The 23,661-nt window shown below is 38.7% G+C and overlaps 1 protein-coding gene across 3 annotated transcripts in view; it reads left to right on the top strand.

The window, feature by feature from the left end:
* Nucleotides 1-23,661, top strand: part of LOC115759002 — an 87,455-nt gene extending 63,794 nt beyond the window's left edge. The window contains exons 2-4 of one of the 3 annotated variants that reach the window (XM_030699810.1): nucleotides 21,592-21,935; nucleotides 22,844-23,466; nucleotides 23,533-23,661. In XM_030699810.1, coding sequence (XP_030555670.1) covers nucleotides 21,647-21,935; nucleotides 22,844-22,938 — 384 coding nt within the window. In that variant the 5' untranslated portion in view covers nucleotides 21,592-21,646 and the 3' untranslated portion in view covers nucleotides 22,939-23,466; nucleotides 23,533-23,661. Of the gene's footprint in view, nucleotides 1-19,800; nucleotides 20,279-21,591; nucleotides 23,467-23,532 lie in introns of all 3 variants that reach the window. The other 2 variants (XM_030699809.1, XM_030699808.1) reach the window with 2 other exon arrangements.

Raw genomic sequence — 23,661 nt, 5'->3', positions numbered from 1 at the left:
GAATTTTTCTTCCCTTCAAGAATGTTTCGTTCAGGAGAAATCCATAATTTAAAAAAGTCGTTTAAGTACAAAATATGATTTTCAAAAGAACTCGCATTGAATATAATCATCTTTGCGCTCACACAGCAGGCGACTGTTTTGCTTTTCCAAGTATTTACAAAAATAAATATCTCTGATAAATAACACATATTTCTGCACGACGTTTTTCATTTGGCGAAATAAAATCGCCTTTTAAGCTTACGTTTATTTAATTCCGATTTGTTTTTCATATTCGCGGAATTTCGCATTTAATAACAGCTGTTGGCAGGTGTAAAACGTGAAACCTGAAAGCAATTAATTCGTTTTCTACAGTGTAAATTTGTTGTTGCATTGTTGGCTGGTGTATGTAATTGCAAGGATTCCCAGCAATACACGCCCCGTCTCCGGCTCCGACTCTGGCTCCTGTTCTATTTGCGCAGGCCTTCAATTAACATGTGCGTCGCGCACTTTCTTTGACTAGGCCCCCAAACACGGCCTCATAATATGGGCGCACCAAAGTGTATATTTGCACAGCATTATTATTGTTGTGCATGTGTGGGTGCGTGCTTGTGTGTGTATGTGTGTGTTAATATCCCCCTCTCGCTTATGCTGTTGCCGTCCCTTTCCGAAGTGCCGACAATCAAACACACTCAAAGATTAATCCTGACACTCACTTGCAAACTAATTACATGGCTCTTGGGTCAGCAATAGGCGAGACGCCAAGAACTGAACAGCGTACCGCCCTACTGTGCAAATTTTGCCCTGCAGGCAGCAAAATCAAATAAGCTGCAGTCAAACGAACGTTGGCCATAATCAGGTTGACCACCGCCCACCCACCACCCCACCCTCCCGTGCACCCACTGACTCGCTGCATGTAAACATCAATTGAATGCAACATTTGATTGGCAATAATTGAAAATAGTTGTTGTACATTAAGAGTTGTCGTTGCTGAGAAGTGGACGGGGAGCCTGTTGGAGCTGCTCCTTTGTATTGACTGTTGTCATGGCTGCCTTGAGTGGGTGTGTGTGTGTGTGTGCGTGTGTATTTTATTAAATTCACACCCACCCAGGCAACGACATCGTCGTCATCATCATCATCGTCGTTGCGATGATCATCTTGTGCGCGCTTGACCAACGCGCCGGGCAACAATGGGGCAGCCACAACAACTACAATAAATGTGTAATGATAGCCACTACAAATGCGAGCTACCTCGACAGCCTGCCGCAACACCCGCAAGCTCCACAACCCCCCATCGTCGTCATGTTACATGCAATTCCATTTAACTGCTGCGAAAACAAATGAAACGCAAGCAACGCTCAGCTTCTGTTCTCGCCAGGCACAGGAGCTGCTGCAAATTGCTTATGCGTATTGCCTCGCACGCAGCTTTCCCAATGGACGCACACCCAAGTGCCCCCAACCCCCCAGCCCCCAATCCGCTTTTATTTGCATTGCTGGGTGGGTGTATATGTGTGTGTGTTTCCCACTCCCTCTGGTCATTTGTTTATTTCATTCCATCTTTTGTAAACTGTCATTACTTTGTCATGGTCAATCCGCTGTGCTGTGGTGTGTGGGCGGGCTTTGCGTGTAGCTTGGGGTTATGCCCATCTGGAGCAGCGACAGCAGCTTGGGCCAATTGTCAGTCACCCGTAATTGGACTGGCAAAATGCTTAACGCCGCTTTACAACTGCAGCTCAGTTAGCAACTGGCCCACTAGATTTTTCTCCCTTTTTTGCCATTGTTTTTTATTTCCTCTCGGTTTAAAAATGATAAATTGACAGGTCTTATCGGGCATTATGTTTTGCTGCAGTTCAGCGAAATACTTGCGATTACGCTTACACTTTTTTCCTGGGCATAAAGCACTGTTTGCATTCAATTAGCTGTTGAGCTGTTGAAAGATCTTTGGCAAATGCTCAGCCTTAATGATCATCTATTATTTGCTAGACAGCAAGACCAAATGTTTTCAATATTCTAGACAACAATTGGGTAAAAACAAACGAGCTTAATGAATATAAAGCATCAATAGGTTTCTGAAGTATCAATAATCAATTTTTCTGAAAAAGTTTTACGAATAATAAGTAGATAGTATGACATATATCAATTAGTTTCAGAATTGTATCGATTAATATGTTTTATCGATATGTTTTCTTTTTAAACTAATTTTTGCTTTTTGTTAGGGAAAATCTTACGTATTCACTAATCCGTTGTTTATAAATAACAATTTGTGAATATATATATAACAAGTTCAAAGAAAAATATCAATACACATTTCGATAAATAATCTGTTTACTTTTATTCGATTTTTATATTATAACTATCTATATTAAGGCTACACCAAATAACGTTCTTAAACGGACTAAGGGGAATCGATGGATGCAGATTATTTCCGCATATTTGTTTTCATATAATTTTGAAATTAAAAATATGCAAATGATTATAATAATATGCATAAAAGCTAGCGTTACATGCAGCTTATAATTTTAACTTACAACAAATAAATAATCGATTTTCAATTCAAGGAATTAAACATAATTTAAATCTGTATAAAAACAACTCAATTCACATGCATGACAGTTGAATAATTTTAATCTCTACCTGTTTTCAATTGAACCCACACTTGAATTGTGCAACTTTTGAGTGGCATACGGAAGCAGAGAGGTAGGTCTCTATGACAACACGGCTTCAGCTTCATCAATATTAATCTGCAATCATTCAAACATTTCATTATATCAATTGCCCGCATACACAGATAAATTCGCAGAACACATCACATCATAAATTCAAAAGTTAAACACATAATTAAAAGCACTTCAAATGCGACGTCAAAGCAACGCCAGCAACAACAAAAATAACAACATCAGCAGCAGGAGCAGCAAAAATGTGCAAGCTGACAGCAAATGTATATGTATCTGCATGTAAATGTATCTATTTCTGCGCTGTGGCATATCGCAGTTGTTGCTGGTTGCCGTTGCTGCATATTGTGGCTATTAATCGCATTACTTATTAAATCAATTAAAAACTTTTTCAAGCGCATAAATAACAACATTTGTTGCCAGCCAGCGCCAGCACAACCTCGCAGATTCGGACCCAGATTCAGATACAGATTCAGATTCAGCGGCAGCTCGCAGATAACCAGATTCATAGAGCGCATAATCTTTTATTATGTTTTGTAATGCATTTTGTCTGGCAGCACTTTAAACATTTCCATTGTTGTTGTTGCCTTTGTTGTTGTTGTTGTTGTTGGTGTTGATTTTGATGTAATTATTCACGCTGCAATTATACGAATCATGGCAAAGTTTTGCGCTGCTGCTTTTGCTTTATGTATGCTGTCATTTATTATGGTGCTTCATATCCTTGGGTTCTGTTGCAGCTACTGTTTATAATCTGCAATGAAAACATGAGCACACACACACGCTCGCACAAGCACATTATTATGTGAAATCATATCAAAGGATTGCCATGAACAACATCAACAAACTCGTATTGCATAATGTCATGGAAATGGACGAGCCGAGGCGCGTTGCTTTTCTGTCTGTCCTCTGTATATCTACATTTTGTACTAGCATGATGCTGCTTGATGCATCTGTGCCGTAATTTTATACTTTTCCACACACACACACACATACACATACAGAAACACAGGCACACACACACACTGACACACCGCTCCGTTTCAAAGTTCTTCATCAAATGTATCTATGAGCTGGCAAATGTATCTGCAGTGCCCTTTGGTTCATCATCTTTAGTGCTAGTGGAATTAAAATTTCAAATGAAGATTGTTGTTGTGTGACAATATGAAAATTTTGAGTACACTTTAGTATATGTAGAGTAGTATACTAGTTAAAAAATAATATATTTATTTTAATCTATTTTCAATTTTAATTTGATTAAAAATCAATTATATTATTATTTTATTGGTAGACAATATTTTAATCTGATTAAAAAGCCATTAAATTATTATTTTATTGGTAGACAATAGTCGATTTATGAATGTCATTAAATAATACTATCTGATTTTGCCTTGTAGAAATTAATAATTTAATTGGGCAGACTCTATAAAATATGTTATAACATGCACTTATCATAATATTGTTTTATAATTAACGCATTGCTTGTTCTTTAACAATACAATTTGCAATTCTGTAAACATTCATATTAATAAAAACTGTATTGTGTTATATAATTTCTTTAACTAAATTCATTAAATTCAAACCATATTTAACTTGAATATAAGGCCTACGTAGCCAACCTAGATATGCAAAGCTTTTATCGAAATTCTATTTATGCAATGTGACATTTTCGGAAATTAAAAAATTAAATTTTTGGCGATTTTCAAAAATATTTTATTTTATAATACTTATTTTATATTATAAACAATTTATTGCTGGATTGGCGACCTTTCCATATTTAAATATTTGCATACTTTTCACATACTCAAAGATACTTAGCATTGACAGGCCACAAAGAAAGTAAGCACGACTATAGTTCAAATACTACTTAGCAGATACATATTACATTATTATGTTAAGTACTTACCAGATGCGTTACAAAGTTGGTAACAAAATTAAGTATACACAATAATGCCTGACAAGTGTATAATGAAATGGCATCAAAGGCAGGCGACAGACAGACAAACTCTAGAGGCCCCACAATCTCAACTTCTTCTCAACAGAGGAGCCTCTGTGTGCATCTCACTCGCACAGAGCTCCCTTTCACTGTCTCTAGTTCTGTCGCTGTTCCTGTCTCTGTCTCTAACATTGTCGCCGCTGATGATGATGCAATGAGGGGAAGCGTTTAATTAAAAACATTTTGTATACACATTTGCTTCCTTTTTGGCCTGTTGTTCTTGTTTGTTGCTGCTGCTGTTGCTGTTGTTGCTGCTGTGTTATTGCGATTCCGTTTGCAATTGCTTTGCCTTTGGTTCACTTGTTAATGATATCAGCAAATTGTTGTTGCTGTTGCTGTTGCTGCTGCTGCTGCTGCTGCTTGTTGTTGTTGTTATTTCTGTTTTTGGCTGTTTGGTTGTCAGCTCTCTGCTTGTTCTTTGCTGTGTTAATGATATTTAATGATGATGCTGTTGCTGCTGCTGCTGTTGCTGTTGCTACGCCTGCCACGCCCCATAAACCAGTGTGCCCCCAAGCCTATCCCAAATTTCTCTCTTTCTCTTTCTCTGCCACTCAACAACTGCCATTTGCTGCATATGCACATGAAAATTTGTTTGTCTATGACGGGCAACAGCGTTTGATTTTGGCCTGGTCTGGCTTTTAATATGCACATGAAATCTAAAATCTCTACCGCACACACCACTTTCCTCTCTCCCACTCTTTCTCTCTCTCCCTCTATCCATTGCTGGCGCCCGTTGTGCATGGCATCCCCCACCAAAAACTCATATATTGGTTAGCAGACGCCAGTTATTGCCATGGCTTTGGTCCGGCAGCCCCGCAGGCCACAATCATTATCAGTTTTTGGTTGTCGGTTGTTGGTGGCCATTGCAATGGGTTCTTTACATTGATACATACAGCGGCACACACACACGTCGATTGTACACTGTGCATTATGAGCGTGCATTTGGGGCTCTCGATTGGTTCACTTGTTGCTTGGTATTCTGTGTAAGGCTCTAATTGGTGCTGGTTGACCGAAGAGTAGGCTTATCAAGCATTCGATTTATGCATGCGTGGGCTTTGAATCTATGAACTACATCGGGTCTGTTTGATTAAACAATCTGAATTTACTTCAGACTCATAAAAACTATATTTCCATATATTTTAAGAGTATTCAAAGTACTTTAGGCTTTTAGATATTAATTAAAAAAAAAAAAAAGCAACCATATAAATTTAATTTATTATGTTAATGTATCATTGCGACAACTTAATCACTTATAATTATGTTTCATGCATGTGAGGAAAAAATCAGAAAACCAGTTTTTGCGCAGTGTTTGTCTTCCAGAGATGACGTCCAAAGTCAGAAATGTTTGTGAATCAGCAGCTTCTAAGATATCTATGTACTTATGACAGTGCTTTGTACAGTGAACAGAACATTCAATATTCAGTGCAATAAGAAGTTCAAATTAAAGAAGATTTTTTTGTACAATATAGCTTTAAGACCCTTTCTTCTCTATATCACCAAGCTTTTGTTTCCTGTGCATACAGACCGTGACATGTCGGCTTGTGTCAAATTAATAATAATGTAATTTAAAAATGAAACATAAATTCGATGTAAAACAATAAAAATTGCACAAATGAAAAATCCTAGTTTAGTAGCAACGAGAGCGAACAATTTCTGAACTTTTTCGGGACAAAAATGTTTGCATGCTTCGCAAGACAACTTACACACATCCTTCCCTCAAACATTTTTTAAATAAGAGAAACAAAAACTTGAAGCTCTGCGATTCTATAAAGAACCTGAAATTGAAACATATTTGTTGCTTCTTTAAAGGAAAATAATTCATTTCAATGAGTGCTACAAATTTGAGCTGAAATTATCTCTATTTTCAGGTGTGTTGCATTTGATGTTATTTGGCTTTCAACGTGTTAGCTGTCAATTAAAAGCATCAATGCCAATGCCATATAATTCGATTGACATGTATGTGTACTTTAAACGTTTTCTAAATTTTGTTCAGCTCTTATGCTCTTTAACAATGTAATTTATTCCCCAATCTATCAGGCTGCCAAATAATGACAATACCAGTCGCTGTCTCACCTGCAGCTAGTGACAATGACTAGCTATCTGCACTTAATGCCTGTCAACTAGCTGCTTCCCCCCCACACACAAAGCCTGGCGAACTACCGCAGAACTTTGCTGTTAATTACAAATCTATTCCTATATAAAATAATCCCCACACACCTAACCAATATCATGCCCCGCAAATTCCCAAACTCTCCGTTGCTTTTGCATTTTCAATCTTTGGCAAAAATTTTGACAGCGCCAACGTTCAGCTTATTTATGCATTTACCCGCAGCTCGGCGTGGGGCAGCGAGTCAAGTATCTGTGAGTGCGCGTATCTATCAGATACTTCATGAGCCACTCGTTGTTTTTGGCCTGTCTATTGTGTAGTGTATCGAATGCTCGAATCTGTCGCTCTATCTATCCATTGCCCTGGCCAAAGTTTATTTAATATGCGTGCGGCGTCAAAGATGCTGATGATTATTACGGCAGGGGGGGCAGACGGGTCTCATTCGGCTGCCTGGCTGCCTGCTTGACAGCCACGCCCACAAGCCATGCATACAAAAATAACCAATATTGATTTGTCGAAGCCTGGCACAGCGGAGGGGGCGTTGGCATTGCGGGTATGGAGTATGTCAACGCTGCTGCTGCTGCTGGCTTCATTTTGGCGAATGCTTTTAATCATTTTGGTTGCAGCTTCACGGGATACATGTATGCAAAAAGGCTGTCATATACATATCCCCCTTCCACGCCCACTCACCCCCATCGTCAGGCAGTGAATCTGAGGCATGGCCATTACACTGAGAAATACAATCAAAAAGTTTTTGATTTCATGCCATAAAATTTGAATTTCTAAATAGATCTTAAGAGTTTTAGCATTTGGGTCAGAAACTGAAAACTTCGCATATGCTATGTTACTTGTTAGTCTGCTAGAAAGATATTGTATTGCGCATAACAGAGTTTCATCTAAATTATGCAGTAATACACGGTCTTAATCATTAATGAATGTATCAATATCAAAGGTTATGGTTTGAACTATGGTTAATATTGTCCTTTGGCCTGATATAGCTCGCAGCTGATTTCCATAAGCCCTTTGCTCTGTTTAAATTCGTATTTATATGCGGCTAATACTTTTTTTAATTGGATACTATCAAACCCCAAACTGACCTTAAATGTGGAAATATGAAGTACAGTTTATGAAATTATCCCTGAAGTGCCATGATAAATAGCATTCATTTAAAATTACAAATTTGGGGTTAAGGCCGCATGCTTCGATCTGAACATTTAAAGCCTACCAGTAAATGCTTACTAGCTTCAATTTATACATAAATAATTTGTATTGAGAAATATTACAATTTTCTCAGTGTAATTGCGAAACATACAAAACGTTTCCTCAGTGTAAAATGCGGCTTATTAATTTTGTTTTGTCAACTCTCTCGCACATCGCTGGACACTTCTGTGTGTGCAACTTTTTTGTTTGTTGCTAAAAGCCGCCGCCAGACAACCGCCAACAAATGTTCTGACACTCCATTCCCTCTCCTCCCCTCTCTCTCTCCATCTCTCTCTCTCTCTCTCTCTCTCTCTCTGTATCTCTCGCACTCTCTCTTCGGTTAAGTGCATTATTATGCTGATTATCATTATCAACGGTGTGCCAGACATTGCGGCCCAGGCAGCGGCCTCTGGCATATCTCATCTATTCTATTGTATGATTCATAGTTCTCTGCTATACTTCAATAGCCTGAGCGGCGGCTTTGGCACGCTTGATAGGCTCCATTAAGCCTCGTCGCACCACCGCCAACCCACCCACCGTTCACCAACACTGTCTTTTATACGAACTCATATCGCTCTCTCGCTCGCACTTTTTATGCGTTTTTGGATTTTGTGTGTAATAAAGCGCAGTCTGTGCACAATTGAAATTTATAATTAGTAGCCAGAAACACACACGTACACTCACACACATGCTCCCACACACTGGCACACGTATGGAATATGATTAATATTTCCGAAGTTATTTGTTATTAGATTACACATAGCCTGACCTTTTGGATATGGAGAGTACCACAACATTCTCGCATGTCTACGGGGCACTCTTCTCTTCCGTTCTGCTCTCTCTCTCTCTCTCTCTCTCTCTCTCTCTCTCTCTCTCTCTCTCTCTCTCTCTCTCTCTCTCTCTCTCTCTCTCCATTTTGCTGCTCTTCTGTTCTATTCCATTTTGTGCGTCTCTATTGTCTGGCAGCTTGTGCATTGTTTCCTCTGCTTTGTTTGCGACTGAGGCTGCGTTCACTGATAACAGTTTTTGGGCGGGCGAAGCCAAACTTCAAATTGAAAACTTTAATTAGAATTATTGTTGTTGTTGTTGTTTTTGTTGTTTTCGCTGCTGCTGCTGCTGCTGCTGCCTGTCTGGCGTGCATTGTCAATGACGGCCGGAAAACGCGCCGCTAAAGTGCTCCATAGACGACGTCCAAACACTCCCAATGAACTCTGAGGCTCACCTTTGCCTTGCCGTCTCTGCGAGTGGTAGATGATGGTGGGAGTATACCAAAAGTTGACGCAAAACTTTGCCTCAGGAACTTGACGCGTGTTCAACATACTTGAGCGCCTCCGTTGAAGAGTGGCTCGAGGGTCGCAGCGGGGCACGTGGCAGCGGGCTCGGCCATGGCTGGTGGCAAGTGCAGTTTTAATAAGTTAAAAGTTTTGCCTTGGAAAATCAGTTAGCCGCTTAGTTTTCTTCGGGTTGCTTTTTTTCCTTGTATGTGCGCATAGCACAAGTTCTGGAATGTCTGGTCACCGCCCCCGCCAACGCCCCCTCCCCTATCCGCTGTTAGTATGCCCAACAAATGGCTTTTATCAATCAATTCAATTTGGCTTGTTGTTGTCGCCAAACTATTTCCTGCTTAATTGTCAATTAGTGGGCACAATTTGTGCACCCTGTTTTCAGGCCCAATCAGCCGAAACGAATTCGATATCGTCTACTCGTAATTCTATACCACATTCTACACCAATCAATAGATACAACAAATTAGAGAAAAGGCGAAAAAAATATAAAAATAATAATTAGAGTCCAATCAATTTATTTATTAAAAATATGGTTGTAAACTATGTGGAAGAAAACGCCACAAAATTGTCGGGTTGCGTTGTTTACACGACGGACCGACAAACCGACCAACAAAACCCATTAATTAGTTATCCCGCAAATTAGTGGAACATTTTCTGCACTATTTAATATGCGAAACGAGCCCAAAGTTGTGAATACTCTTTCTTCCTAGGGGCTTTATGATTTGCAAATGCTTTTCATGAATAATACAATTAAACATAGACTTCTCTTTTAAACAAATTAACATTTGTAAAAAAAAAAACTATCAATTCAAAATCTTTCAATTTCTTACTTCAAGTTGTTTCTCAATTGACATGAATAATTTATTTTAGAGTATTTAATCTTCGTTGTAATGTCTTTTCCCTAATGTATTTTTTCGTTTTATTCTCTAGAGCTCAGCGTATTTACCAGCATTTGGCTATAAAATATTATATTAAATCTAATTTATAATATGGTTAGCATTTGATTTGAATTGTTTTTTTATTATTATTATTTTTTTTTACTGAGGTCGCTTCATTATTCCATTTTGTAGACTGCGCAAATTATGGTTTTAATATGTTTTTTATAGTATAGCGTGTGATTTTAGTTGCAAAAAATAAGAATCAAAGATGATTAATAAAGTCAAATAGAATGGATTATTGTGAGTTGAGGTCTTAAAATGCTCTTGCCTGGGATAGTTTGATCAAGCATAATTTGGTATGAATTGGTATTATTCAATTTTATACTTTCAAAATGATTTAATTTGTTATTTTTATTCATTTTAAGGTACAAGTTATAAGGTGAATTTGAATTTGTTTCATTTTGTTACTTTTAAGAATCCAATTTGTTTTATTAGGCGCGGGAATCAATATATCTGATCGATTCTGATCTCTGCCAGCCGAAAGACTGTGGTATAAAGTAGTATAGTAACAATGTTTGTTAGTTTAAATGGTATTTACAATTGTGGTACATTTACAATGAAGGGATTAAAGACGTGGCCTAATACTGTAGGGTTTTTAGATGATTCGCCTAGGTAGCTCGCAGGAGTGTAACCTTTGGAGGCGCCTGGCTGATGGGGTCAGCCAGGACACTGGCGCCGCAGATCGCGTTCGAGATTGCTCTACTTCTGCCCTTATTTGAGGGAATAAGTGTCTTTCTTTAATTCACAAATAATTATACTAACGAATTAGCGAATAGTATTGGGAATAAAAGTCGCTGTGTGACATACATGAGCATATGTAGATTCAGGAACGTTCGCCTATTCTTGGGCAAATATATCGTAATATATCGTAAATATGTCGCAGATCAATTGTCAGGCAATTGCAACACACAAATTTAATGATCTTTGTAGAATGAATTGTAGCCGTGGGTCTCGAGCTCTTTAGCCAGGCGATCATTTATCAATATCAACGAATCGCTTCCCATTCGATTTGGCCTCGTGCCACACATCCGTTGAGTGCTGCAAGCTCTCAAAGCGTATTTCAATTTGACCGCATATAAATTGGAGAGCGTTGAAATTGGAGTATTGCCGCGTTAGCCATATTGTTCTAATTGCTGCCATTTGTTATGAATAAAATCGACTGAAATGCGTGTCGTTATTTTGAAATCTGCTGGCACATTCGAGAGGGGGCCCCTCTAATTGATATTAAATAATAACACAACAAGAGCACGACAACCTGTTACGCAAATTGGTTTTAGCCCTTCGCTCGTATGAATATATATATATATAAATATTTTTTTAATATATGCAAAGCCATAAATAAACTGACGCCCAGGTACAAAAATGGGGCGAGAGAAAAAAAAACACGAAGAAACACGCAAATTAATAAAGAACCTCAACACAAAGACGTGAAAACCGAAAGAGCTCCCCATCAAAAAAAAAAAATCTTTTGTAATATCTCAAATTTCTCAAACGTTTATCATACGATTTGTTTTGTATTTATTTCTTTTTTGTTTTGTTTTTGTTTTTTTTTTTTTTTTTTTTTTGCCACATATTTTATATATTATTTACGCATATTACAGCCGATGGGCAGCGTGACTAATTAAGCAATTTCTGAGCCAATCTGAGCTTGGTTCGGTCTCCCCCAGTTCCCAGTCTCCCCCACCCGCCGCTCGCCTGCCCTCTTGCGTTTCGCGGCTACAATTTTATTTTAACGTTCAGCTCCACTAATTATTTATGGCTTTCCTGATTAAATAAATTTTTTCTTATGGCTCGGCCTTTGTTGCTGCGCTGTTGGTTAATTTATTTTTTATTTTTATCGCCATACGAACTTTAATTTTATTGTGCGCTCCATTTGGAAATCCGTGCAGCAGCTACTCGTATCATATGCGAAGACTTGCCCCTTGAAGTATCTCAACTATTTGCTGCAGTCTGTTTTAGCTATGTCCGATTAAAAGTGTTTCCGTTCTTCAAGCTCATCATAGTTGGATCGTTTATAGTTGCTGCAAATTTGTTTCAATCAATGCTCATTGGAGTTTAACATATTTCCAGGAATTCAATGCATTACATGCTTCATAAGTAGTCGTTGCCCTTTAGAGTCGTGCCTAAGCACTTCTGAAATTACCAAGAATGAATAAATTCTCTTTTAGAATTATTGCCAAATTTTATCAAACGATTTTAAACATTTAAGTTTGCTTTTAGACGGTAAATCTTAGACAAAATAAATAGCTCCCATGAAGGTAAACATTTTACCCGTGTGTCCTGAGCAATATTGCCAGCTAAATGTTCAAATAAAGTTCCTTGAAAAATAAAAAATTCAATCTTATAATTTTCACATGCATATATAGTTTATAGAGTGTTATATACTTCAAACTGCACAAAGCTTTGGATAGGAATTATATTTAAGATCTTATTCAAAAATCAAATCTATATATATATAAATATAATCAATTTTAGTTGTTTGTTTAGTTTAGTTGTAACCATCGATATTTGTACAAGTCGATCGATATGTTTTCTATCGAAGAGGCACGAGCTTGAAAGTGCGATCTCAAGAAATCTAAATAAAAAATGTATTGTAAAATAAAATACCCAACTTAGATACAATTTTACACTATTTATACAATAATTATTAACGTACCTCTTGCTACTTTATGCCGCACATCTTTCGTTTTTGTTAAGCCCAAATGTTGATTTACTCTTGCATATCTCGGATTCCACGTTTAAGAGTATTTTAAGTTCAGTCATTCATCGCGTAGTTTTTCGATTGTTACTTTTTTTTTCCCCCTATCTGCTTTTTATGAAGTTTAGTGCTTCATTAAGCATCAGTTCGAACCGTCTTCGACTTTTGTTTTAGCATCGTTCTTGGGTTACGTTTTTTTATTTTCTTTGTTGTCTTCGTTTTTTCCATTTTCATAAGCGCGTAATTTACTTAAGCTGCTTTTGGCTTAATATGCGCATTTTAATAGATTTGTTCCACTATCGTCAAGGCAATAAATTATAAAATTCTACTCTTGAACGTTGCAAGTTCCCAACTCTAAACCCTGCCCTTTCAGCTCCGCGCCAGACCTTGCCCTGTGCGCATGCACTTGCGCTGTATTTTGCTGCCTGCCAGTTTCTGAAAGCTATTGAAAGCGGCTGAGTGCCTCTAAGATGCAACTAATGATAACGACAGAGCCGCAGCAGTTGTGCAGCAGGTTGGGGCAGGTAGCAAGGGGCAGCACGATTAAGCTGCTTACCTGTGGGGCGTAGCTTTTTGGGTGTAGCTGCCGCATCAGCGACCTCCACACTCACTCACACACAACTAACAGCTCAATGGCCGTTGCCCCTTCTCTGTGGGTGTGAGTGTGTGTTGGTTGTGTGTGGGTTGAGTTTGTTTTGTGTTGATTTACAGTTGGCTCCATTCATAATTATCAGCGTTGGGCGACGGCAGCGTTGCGCTTTTTCACGCTTTGGCGGCTCATTAAAAGCGACGCATCGCTGCCCGCCTCCACCCAACCCCCCTCTTTGCGGGCTTGCGAGTGTATTTGCCACTTGCCACGCCCCAGCATTACGCTAGTGTGTGTGTGTGTGTTTGAGTTTGACATTAGAGTTTGGCACCACAGTTATAAATTATGTTTGGCTATGCAACAAGATTGATAGCTCTCCACAGGCCTTCGCGCCAGCAGAGAATGCCGTTAGTTGTTGTGCCTTGCCTCCTCTGCCGCATGTGTCATCATCTGCGCCTACATATTTGGCGGGCCCGTGTGTCTTGTGACCCAGTTAGGACCTTTAATTAGCATATGCAACGCCGCTCCAAGCATTTGCTGTTTGCATAGGCGAACGCGTTCCGCTAATTTTCGTGCACCACAAATGCACAAAAGCACGTGCCCCAGCATCTATGTACCTCATATGTGTATACAGTCGCCATATCCGCGCAGCGTATTTCTTAACACTGCGACAGGGAATTTCAAATTTGCGGTCGTTATTTCAAATGCATGCGTAACCCCCAAAATCGTGCTAGCCAGAGAGATTGAGGTAGTACACCGGAGCTGGGGCTTTCGGTTAGCGGGTTCTCTCTGATCGGCCAAACGGAATGGCTAATGCACTAAAGTTCGCTTTATCGTTATAATGTTGAAGCGAACTGTTTTCCAAGCTCCTGCAAGGCTAATGTTTGGGAATTGCCTTTAAGAATTTGTAAATATTTATGATAGTGTTACAAAATGTGGGTGTTGCACTTCTTACTATATTATAAAATAGAAGTAGTACTTGAGTGAATCTTTGGAATTTATGAAATGCTTCGTTTATGAACGTTGTATCGACAAATTTAGTTAAGTTGTTACAATTTAACTAACATAAGTGTTATGGTAAATACAGTGAACTCTTCTTCGGCGGCCACCCATCTTGGACGGACATTTTTGCTCATATCATTATAAATCAGTTCACAATTCCCCATTCCCCTCTCCCCGATAGTCGCTGTACACCGTACACAGTTTTCACTGGACAAAGAAGTGTCTTTGCAGGACTACATGTGATGTACTTTTTGCGCTCGTATTTGAAGAAACTATCGTCTAATCGTCTATAAATCGTCTGCCAAGAGTAGAGGGCAAACAATCAGGTTTCGTGCTCTCTAGGACTTTTTTTCGCCAACAAAAAAAATTTACGCCATTAACAAACAGCTGTTTCATAGATTCCGCAAGGTAACACCTTTCATTGCTGAGTAATTTTCACGCTGTTTTTCTCGCATTTCCCGCTCAATCTCTCTCTCTCTCTCTCTCTCTCTCTCTCTCTCTCGGCGGCCCATAAGCATGCCTTGCACGCGTTCAGCCCTAATCCCAGGCCCATCCATCAACTCTGCGGCTACAAAGCAAATCCGATTCGCTTCAGTTTTGTTTTTTTATTTTCTTGGTGGCAATACCACACAATGGCCGCAGGTCATGCAACACAGAGAGCCAAAGCAAACCAGAGCAGGCAGCTGAGTAAAGCGCTACAGAAACCACTTCAATTTCATGTAATCTCTTTAAATGTGAAACAACACACAAAACAAACACAAAAGCAACAATAACAACAAGAAGAAGAAGAAGAAGAAACGACAACAACAGCTGACCGCATACAACTTACATGACAAGCTGCACTTGAATCGAATTTGATTAAAAGTTGATACAAACAAATTCTTTGCTAGTGAAAATAAGAAACTTAAATGAGTTTCAATTTCGTGAGTGCCTGCTGTGTCCAGTGGTCGAAAACGTCATTTCATGTACAGTTAAAAATTGTATAAATCTATTAGAAGCAGTTGTTGCTGTTGCTGTTGCAATGTCACAGTCGACTACACTTTATTTGATTTCATTACGAACATTTTTCAGCTTTTGTTGACAAAGCGCTTCAGAGAGGGAGGGGGAGAGAAAGATAGAAAGAGAAAGAGAGAGCCGTGCTCCTTTTATTGCTTTTCATATACATATGCATTCATGTATATATGCATGTGTGAGTGTGTGCACAATCAAACATTGATGTCAGAATTTAATATGCTGTATAAATCGTTTTGAGCCATTGACACATTCATGCATTCGTTTCATATTCGTGGAAAACAGCCACAGATACACAGTTACTGTTACAAACAAGTGTGTGATTGCTCCTGGCTGAGAATGCTCGACTTGAGATATGCTGTAAAGCAATTTTCTTAAAATAACTCATGATTCAAAGCATTAAGAAGGATTTTACGGATGAGCGTTAAGTAAATGATTGAAGTTTTGAAAAAAGTTCTCCTTTTAAATAATTTTATGGTCCATAGTCAAAGCAATAGACATTCTGAGGGAAAACTGTAGACCTATCGTAGTTATCGATTGGTCCAACTATCGATTAATTTGATTCGCCGAAAGTGAGAGCCTGCTCTGACCTATAAGACCCCACAAACATTGTTACCCTGCGCAATTACGAGGTTAAAAAACAACAACCAAAGAGTCGTGACATGGTCGTAACTCTCTGCTCCTATATGAAAAAATATTTATATTTACACGCAGCTCACACACACACACACACACACATACATACATACATACATACAGCATACAGAGAAACAAGTTCTTGTTTTTTATACATTTTTCATATTTCTTTGTTTTGTATATGAAAAAAAAAACAACAACAACAACAAGAAAACAAAACAATTTGTTCACTCTTATTGCTTTTCGAAGCTTTTCCATTGGTTCACATTTCATTTATTTTCACTTGCAGTCGACTCAACAGGGCGTGTATTTGTTTGTGTGTGCGTGCGTGTGTGTTGGTGTATCTGTGTGCACTTCACAACTTAATACACTTTATTATTGAAAATATTTTTTTATTACCAAGTGGGCTGTGTGAAGCGCTTTTCCCAGAATTTGGCCCTGACACGCTGCGCATAGTTAACCCCCCACAAACCCCCCTGCTCCTACCATCCACTCCGCGCGCAACTTGTTGTTGCTGTTGCCTGGCACATTGATTTGCTGCACTCGTTCCATGAAATATAAATACCGAGTACAAAGCACTTCTCTCAACATCATCGAACTTTGCCCCATTATACGTGTACAATTTATTTCTTTTTAATACCCTACCCAAATGTATTATGATAAAATTTAGAATAGATACGTCTTATTGCTGCAGGCAGAGCATATCTGAAAATAAGCTGGATCGAATAAATATCCTATATGCAAACATTTTCAGGACGATCGAAGTTAAGGGGGAGAGTTTTCATAATACAAGCTTGCCCAAAACCTGACAATCTTTTCAGTTTTATTTTACCATACAATAGAAAGAATCTACGACTAAATTCCATAATATTACTAAGTTAAGAGTATTCTATATTGTGGGTAAGAGTATTGAGTTTTCGACTCTCGGCGTGGAACTTTATTTTTCTTCCTTTTTTATTGCTCGGATTTTGATATTCATGTTGCATGTTGCTGACTTTTGAAGTTTTCGCAAGTGGAAAATTTTTTTTGATTATTATTATATTTTTTTTGGGGGTTTTATTCAAATTTTTGTTGCTTCCTTTATTTTGCTTGTTGGGTGTTCAATTTGTTTATTTTAATTTAAATATTTTTTGTTATGTTCTGAGGATATGCGAACCATTTTATCTGTGCTGATTATTGCTCAAAGTTTTTGTAGGCTATATTTTTGTTTTTTATTCTTTGGATTTTTATGCAAATGCCACTTGGAGCCTCTTTAATGAACTACTTTTTGTGGCCGGTCCCGTTCGACTGCTCACATTCAATTGAATTGTGCGTGTGCCACGCCTGCTGCCACCTCCGCCCCTCAGTATCCTGTTCCCATGTGCATAATTTATGTGCCCGCTTCTCGCTGGCTCATTTGCCAAAGTTTCTATATATATATGTATATATTTATATATACATTACACACAAACGCACAAGATTCGCTCGATTCGTTTCTGTGTGCGTCACTTTGATAAATGATATCAATTTCTTATGAACTCTCCGGTACATAAGTAGCATAGTATAGGCGTCAAAGTTTGTTTTCCGAATGTTTTTTTATTTCGTTCTTGCCTCGTTTTGTTTCATTTTGTCTGTGTGTGTGTGTGTGTGTGTGTTGTGTTTTGTTGTGTTTATTGTGCAACTGTCGTCATTTTGCCAATTTGACACTTTTAACGGCTGCGCACTTGAAATTCAAATGCTCCCCGGCGCTTGACGGTTGAGCATATGAATTTTTAATGTGGCATGTGGCAGGCTTTTAGAGGCACGCGAAATCTACATATGGTTAAGCTTATCAATATGCTAATCGTTCAACCGTGTGTGTGTGTGTTTCTGCATAATGGGGATGTTAACTAAGGTACTCAGGTGGATTCGGGCTGTTAGCAGGTACACGTTGTTGTCTTTTACTTTTCCATCAGACAGCAGAAAGGGGTTGTCGTACCTGGAAAATTTGCTATAAATAGTACGCATACATTTTTAATGCGTACAATTCGGTTGAAATTTAAAATTAGAGTAAAGGTATGATATAATGAATTAAGATTTCGCTCGTTTTGTACTGAATATCATGGCGAAAAGAAAGTTGACATTTCCAGATTATGTACTAAACTTTTTAAATTATACTGACTCACAATTAATACAACACAACATCAATACACTCCTTCTTCTTGCCTGAAAGACTGGGATATCTTAATTACCAAAGATAGATTCCATATTTTTGCTTTATAACTTATCTAAAACCTAATCGAGATGAATATTGTCCTCTTTCATAATTTCTCGTAGATAACTTTTACTTATTTGTTTTGTTAGTTTGTGTTGTTTTCTCAATTATTTGCAGATAAATTAGAGTTATTCCATTAAAAGCTAGGATTACCGGGTCTATAAACTGGGTGAAACCAATTGGGCCTCTATATTTATAGTTTTTATACAGTTTTTAATTAGCTTAGCTAAGAGTAGAATTAACAATGCAATTTTGTAATTTGTAGCAATTTATCCATGTCTGCTTAAGAGTCATGTATTATTTTTATGTTAATTAGTTATGTGCTCTAGTACTTTTCATTTATTAAAAGCTCCTAATCAAATCAGCCATTTTAGCTGCCAACTTTTACCAATTTCTCGTAAACTAACATTTCTAACGAGCCAAAAATGAAGAAAACAACAAATACGAAAAACAGAACATGTTGATGTGTGGCCAGTTGGCTAGCAGACCGTCGGCTATTAGCCCAGAAAAAACACACACATTAGCCAGAAATGAAACGAGACGCAGACCCACCAAGTAGCCAGACGACAAAAGTAACCGAAAAAAAAAATAGCCGCCAGCCAAAACAGTTCCCAGGCAGGGCCCGGGCAGGGGCGGGGCGAACTAGAAAAACTTTTGGACGCTAATCTATAATGCTGTCAGCCATTAAACATTAAACAACTGAAAAAACCAAATTTGTAACTCATTAAAAAACAAAAGGAAAAAAACGAAACGAAACGAAACGAAATGGAACTAGCTGAAAGTGAGTCGAAATGACTGATAAATGCCACTCGGCTGCTCTAGCGGCTGTCTCATTTGGGCTGCCAAATAATATTTAATTATAAACAAATAAACGCAAGTCGAACAACTTTTCTGAGAGCCCGGGGGCAACTCAATGGGGTCGTATCTATGTTGTTTCTATCTGCGTTTCTTTTTGGAGACTGCTGTAAAAGGTGCAGAGTGATTAATTATATGTCAGAGGAATTAAATCAAATATTTGAGTTGACACACACACACACACACAGGCATACACACACAGAGAGAGAGAAACACGTACACTTACAAAGCGAACCGAATGGTCTTAGCGGCTCTGCGGCTTATCTGTCTATACGAAATCACGAAATGCAAATAAAAATGACTTAAAAATGCCATAATAATTTTCCGAAGCGTGCGTGAAAAATTGAAAAACCAACGAACAGAGAGCTGCGCAGCGGCAGGGCAAGTCCGAAAGATAACAAAATTCTCAACCTTTTCCGCTGTTAGATCAGGCAAGAAAGCAGACAGACTGAGTTAGGGCGAGCGAAAGGTAGGCAGGCAGACAGACAGTCATGACAAAGAGAACAAATAAAGAGGAAGAAGAAGAAGAAAAACATTAGCATATATCAATGCCAAATGCAAATAAATCATCAATAACATTTCTTTTCCACTTATGCACCACTTACAGATACTTAACCGCGAGCAAGACAAAGACGCTGAGTAGCGACTGCAGCTGCATTTATTTCCAACTTCTTCTTCGTCTTGGAGACGGAGCGCAGGAGTGAGAGAGTTTTGTCATATGCCTGGCAGCATTTGGAAACGGCGCCTTTTGCATAAATTGACGCCAGGCGGGCGGATAAGCCGAAAATGGGAGCACCAGCAGCAGCAGGCGCTGTGAGTGTGAGGCAGAAACAAGCCCAAAATGGAAAGGCAAACATAAAGCAATTTTATGCGTTTTTAAAATACGTCAATTGACTGAAACAACAAAAGCTGCTGTTGAAATTCAAGAGAACCGCGTGTGAGCACGTTTTCCAGCAAAACGAGGAAAGGAAAAAAGGAGACGCACAAATCAAATACAGCCATATAAGCATATCGAATAGGAACCGCAGGACGAAGACGTCGCTGATAAGAAGGCAACTGCGAGGAGCCAAGCAGAACGCTTGATGGTTTGTTGACGACCAACAAAAAGTTGTTGAGCGTGTAAACATTTTCAGCATACAAAGGGAAAAAGGGAAAATGTAAAAAGGAAAAGGGAAAAGCCAAGGCAGCAGCCAGCCGGCGGCACGAAAGGAGCTGCGAGCCACATTTATAAATGCGCTACAGTTACAAATTGTAGCCACAGCTGTGCGTGTGTGTGTGAGTGTGTACAGCACATGTGCTCTAAACCATTTATAAATGTAACAAAAAGCAGACAGAGCCAGTTGGGCGCAAGTGCAATGCATAAATATAAACAAAGATACAAGTTGAAGAAGGAGCTAAACAAGATACAACAACAACGGCAGCTACAACAACAACAACAACAACAATAATAACACGGACGGGGGAGCTGTATGCCATAAACAAAACGAAAAAAAATCAATATTTTTTAAAGCGCCAACGAATTATATTTGTGTATCTGTAAGATAGCATTTAAAAGAGACGTGCAATCCAGTTCGACAAAAGGAAACCCACAAGCAAGGTTCAATTGCAGCAACAATTGCAATTTTTGCAGTTGTATCTGCAAGATACATTAACGTCGAGGGTGTGTCGCGTTAAAACAAAAAGCAAAAAAAAAACAAAAAACAATACGCGGCGTGCAGTGCATAAAATAAGTGAATTTATGTGCCAAAAGTGCATTTTGAAGTCGTAGATACATTTGTATCCGCAAGATACAATTGTGACAAGTGCAGCTTGAGGCAGTCGAAAGCCCAAAAGGCCCAAGGCAGCTATATTCGTGCAGCCAAATACAATTCTATATGTGAAAAATAATTGCAGTTGAGATACATAAATAACTGAAATACTTAAAGGTACAATGATATAAGTGCTAAAGAGCAGTTAAGTAGTCAATCTACTTTTGCATAGTAAGATACATATATATCTTAGAGATACATTTTCAACAAAGTGTTATTGCAGCAACCGCTGCAATTGAACAGTAAAAAATCCAATCAAAATAAAGTGCTTTAACAAATTTGCTCCAATAGATACTTTTGCATCTGTGAGATACATAATAGAAAAGGTGCAACTACTGCGTCAATAAGTACACAACAGTATTTTAAGTGAGATACTTTTGTATCTGTAAAATATTTTTGTATCCTAAAGATACATTTGCAACAAAAATCCGTTTAAAAAGCAACCAAAATGAAGTGAAGCACCAACCACGCCAATCGCCAGCCAACAATCAGCTAAAATCAAATCAAATAGAAAACACAGCGAAAATCTCTAACGCATTTTCACCTGATAATACAATTTTTTTCTTCTTTTCTGTCCAATTGATTTGTAGAGAATTCACAATTGGCGCCAACGGAGCCGCACAGTCAAGCAACAACAAATGGAACATGTTGATGCCGGTGCTGGAATACAACAAACACATTGCCAAAATACCAAATTGCAAAATGAGGTCGCTTAGGGCGTGTATGCAGCAACTGCTGCTATTGCTGCTGCTGTCCGGCCACAGCGACGTCTGCCGGGCGCTGGACATTGCGACCAGCAATGGCGGAGGAGGCGGTGGCAGCAGCACCGGCTCCGGCTCTGGCTCTGCCCCTGGCATGGGTGCGGGTGGCAGCACTGCGTTGAGTGGTCCGCCGGGCGCACTGAATGCCAATCTCACGGAACTGGGCAGTCCCGGTGTGTATAATTCGACAAATGGTTTAATGCTAATTACATGTAGAGCTGAGCTGTTTAACTGTTTACTCCCCGACCAAAATCGAGGCGACGCCGCCATTTTGGCAATTTCATGATGTTTGCGTGCGTGTGTGTGTATTCTTGTGCGCACTTCCGGTTTCCTTTTCCGCTGGCCACTGGCCGGTTGCCTTGGCAAAAAACTATTAGCCACTTTTAGCTAAATAACCACGCCCAGCCACCCCAACTCTTATGTGTATATATATAACAGCACACCTACACACTCACACACACACTAGCAAAACACTAAGCATCAATTAACCCAATTTTCAGAATCCATTTTCACCTGACTCCGGGCACTGCTCTCTGAGCTTTAGCTTTTCTCTATATACTTTGCAAGCTACACTTCTTTCATGTTTTCTTTTATTTTATTTTATTCATTTTCTTTTTCTGTTCTAACCCCCACCCAATGCAGTAGTGTGTTTGGCCATGCTGTTCTTTTAGATGTATTTTTTAGGATATTTTGTATACCCAGCTCGACAAATGCAACTCTCAGGGTCCCATGCTGAAAAGAGTCTTATTGATGAAAGTTCTTTGAATATCATAAGCATGATAGGAGATTTCTTCACCCAAGACATTCCAAGAAGAGGCCAGGATATGTAATTAGAAATTTATGAGTCTATGTTAGGCTAACAACCCTATTTTTTGTACTACTGGGTATCTGCTGGTTGGGCTGCAATGACTACAGCACACTGCTTACTATGCTGCACCATCACGAATCCCAAGTGGCGACGTCGCCGTACGCCAAACTTTAATCCCAGATATTCCATACACACATACTAGTACATAATGTGGCTCGCCTCTAGCCGGCAGCTTCTCTTGGCATTTTTTCTTTCTTTCTCTCTCTTTCGCAGGCGCTGACGTGTTCTGTTGTAGTTTGGTTTTGGTTTGGTCTGGAGGATTGGATGGGAACGCCTTCATAGAAGCTGCCAGCAATGATTATAATTAATCTATTGATTTTAATTTGCAGCTTACTGAATAATTCACATAAATATTGCAATTAATTTTTTCCAGCATTTAACATGGCATATTTAAATAACTATGAACGAAATTTTTTGATGTAAATTCCGTTTATTTAATTTCTTTTTTGTTTTTGTTATTCCCCAGCTCAGCAAATGGAGCTTATTACGAATTGATGAGCTCGTAATCAGCAGCAACAACTACTTTTAATAAAATTTAATTTCAACAGGCATTTTTATTACAGTTTTCACAGTTTCTGATTTGCATTTAATCATAAATAATAAATACTTACACATTTCACAGGATTTCTTTTTCTATTAATCTAATTATACAATTTCATAGACTAGTTTTTATTCCGCATCTTTAACATGCGGGTGACATTGGCCCTGGACAGCTGGTACAAGCGCTGCCGAACAGACATTTGATTGATTTGCTGCCCAGCATTTATCAGCCCGTCCAGCCAGAAGCAGCTGCTGCAGAGACCAAACGCTGCTGGGAGCACTGGGAATGTCAACTGGTAAGTTTTATTGGGTGCGCCCTTCGGCCAGTTTTTAATAGCAGAATTTGACATACATTTATGTAGGTGGTGGCAACTTCCTCAACTTATACGGGCCAGGCCTACTCTGAAGTCGAGAAACTGTGTGAAAGCAAAAGTAACGCAACTCTTGAAATAATTTAAATAGAGGTTTCATATGCTATATAATTTATATAT

This window comes from Drosophila novamexicana, unplaced genomic scaffold (assembly GCF_003285875.2).
Source record: "Drosophila novamexicana strain 15010-1031.04,08,12 unplaced genomic scaffold, DnovRS2.1 tig00000193-arrow-pilon, whole genome shotgun sequence".
In the NCBI taxonomy this organism is placed as follows: domain Eukaryota; kingdom Metazoa; phylum Arthropoda; class Insecta; order Diptera; family Drosophilidae; genus Drosophila; species Drosophila novamexicana.
Note: the sequence above shows the minus strand (reverse complement) of the source record. Positions and strands in the feature narration are given on the sequence as shown.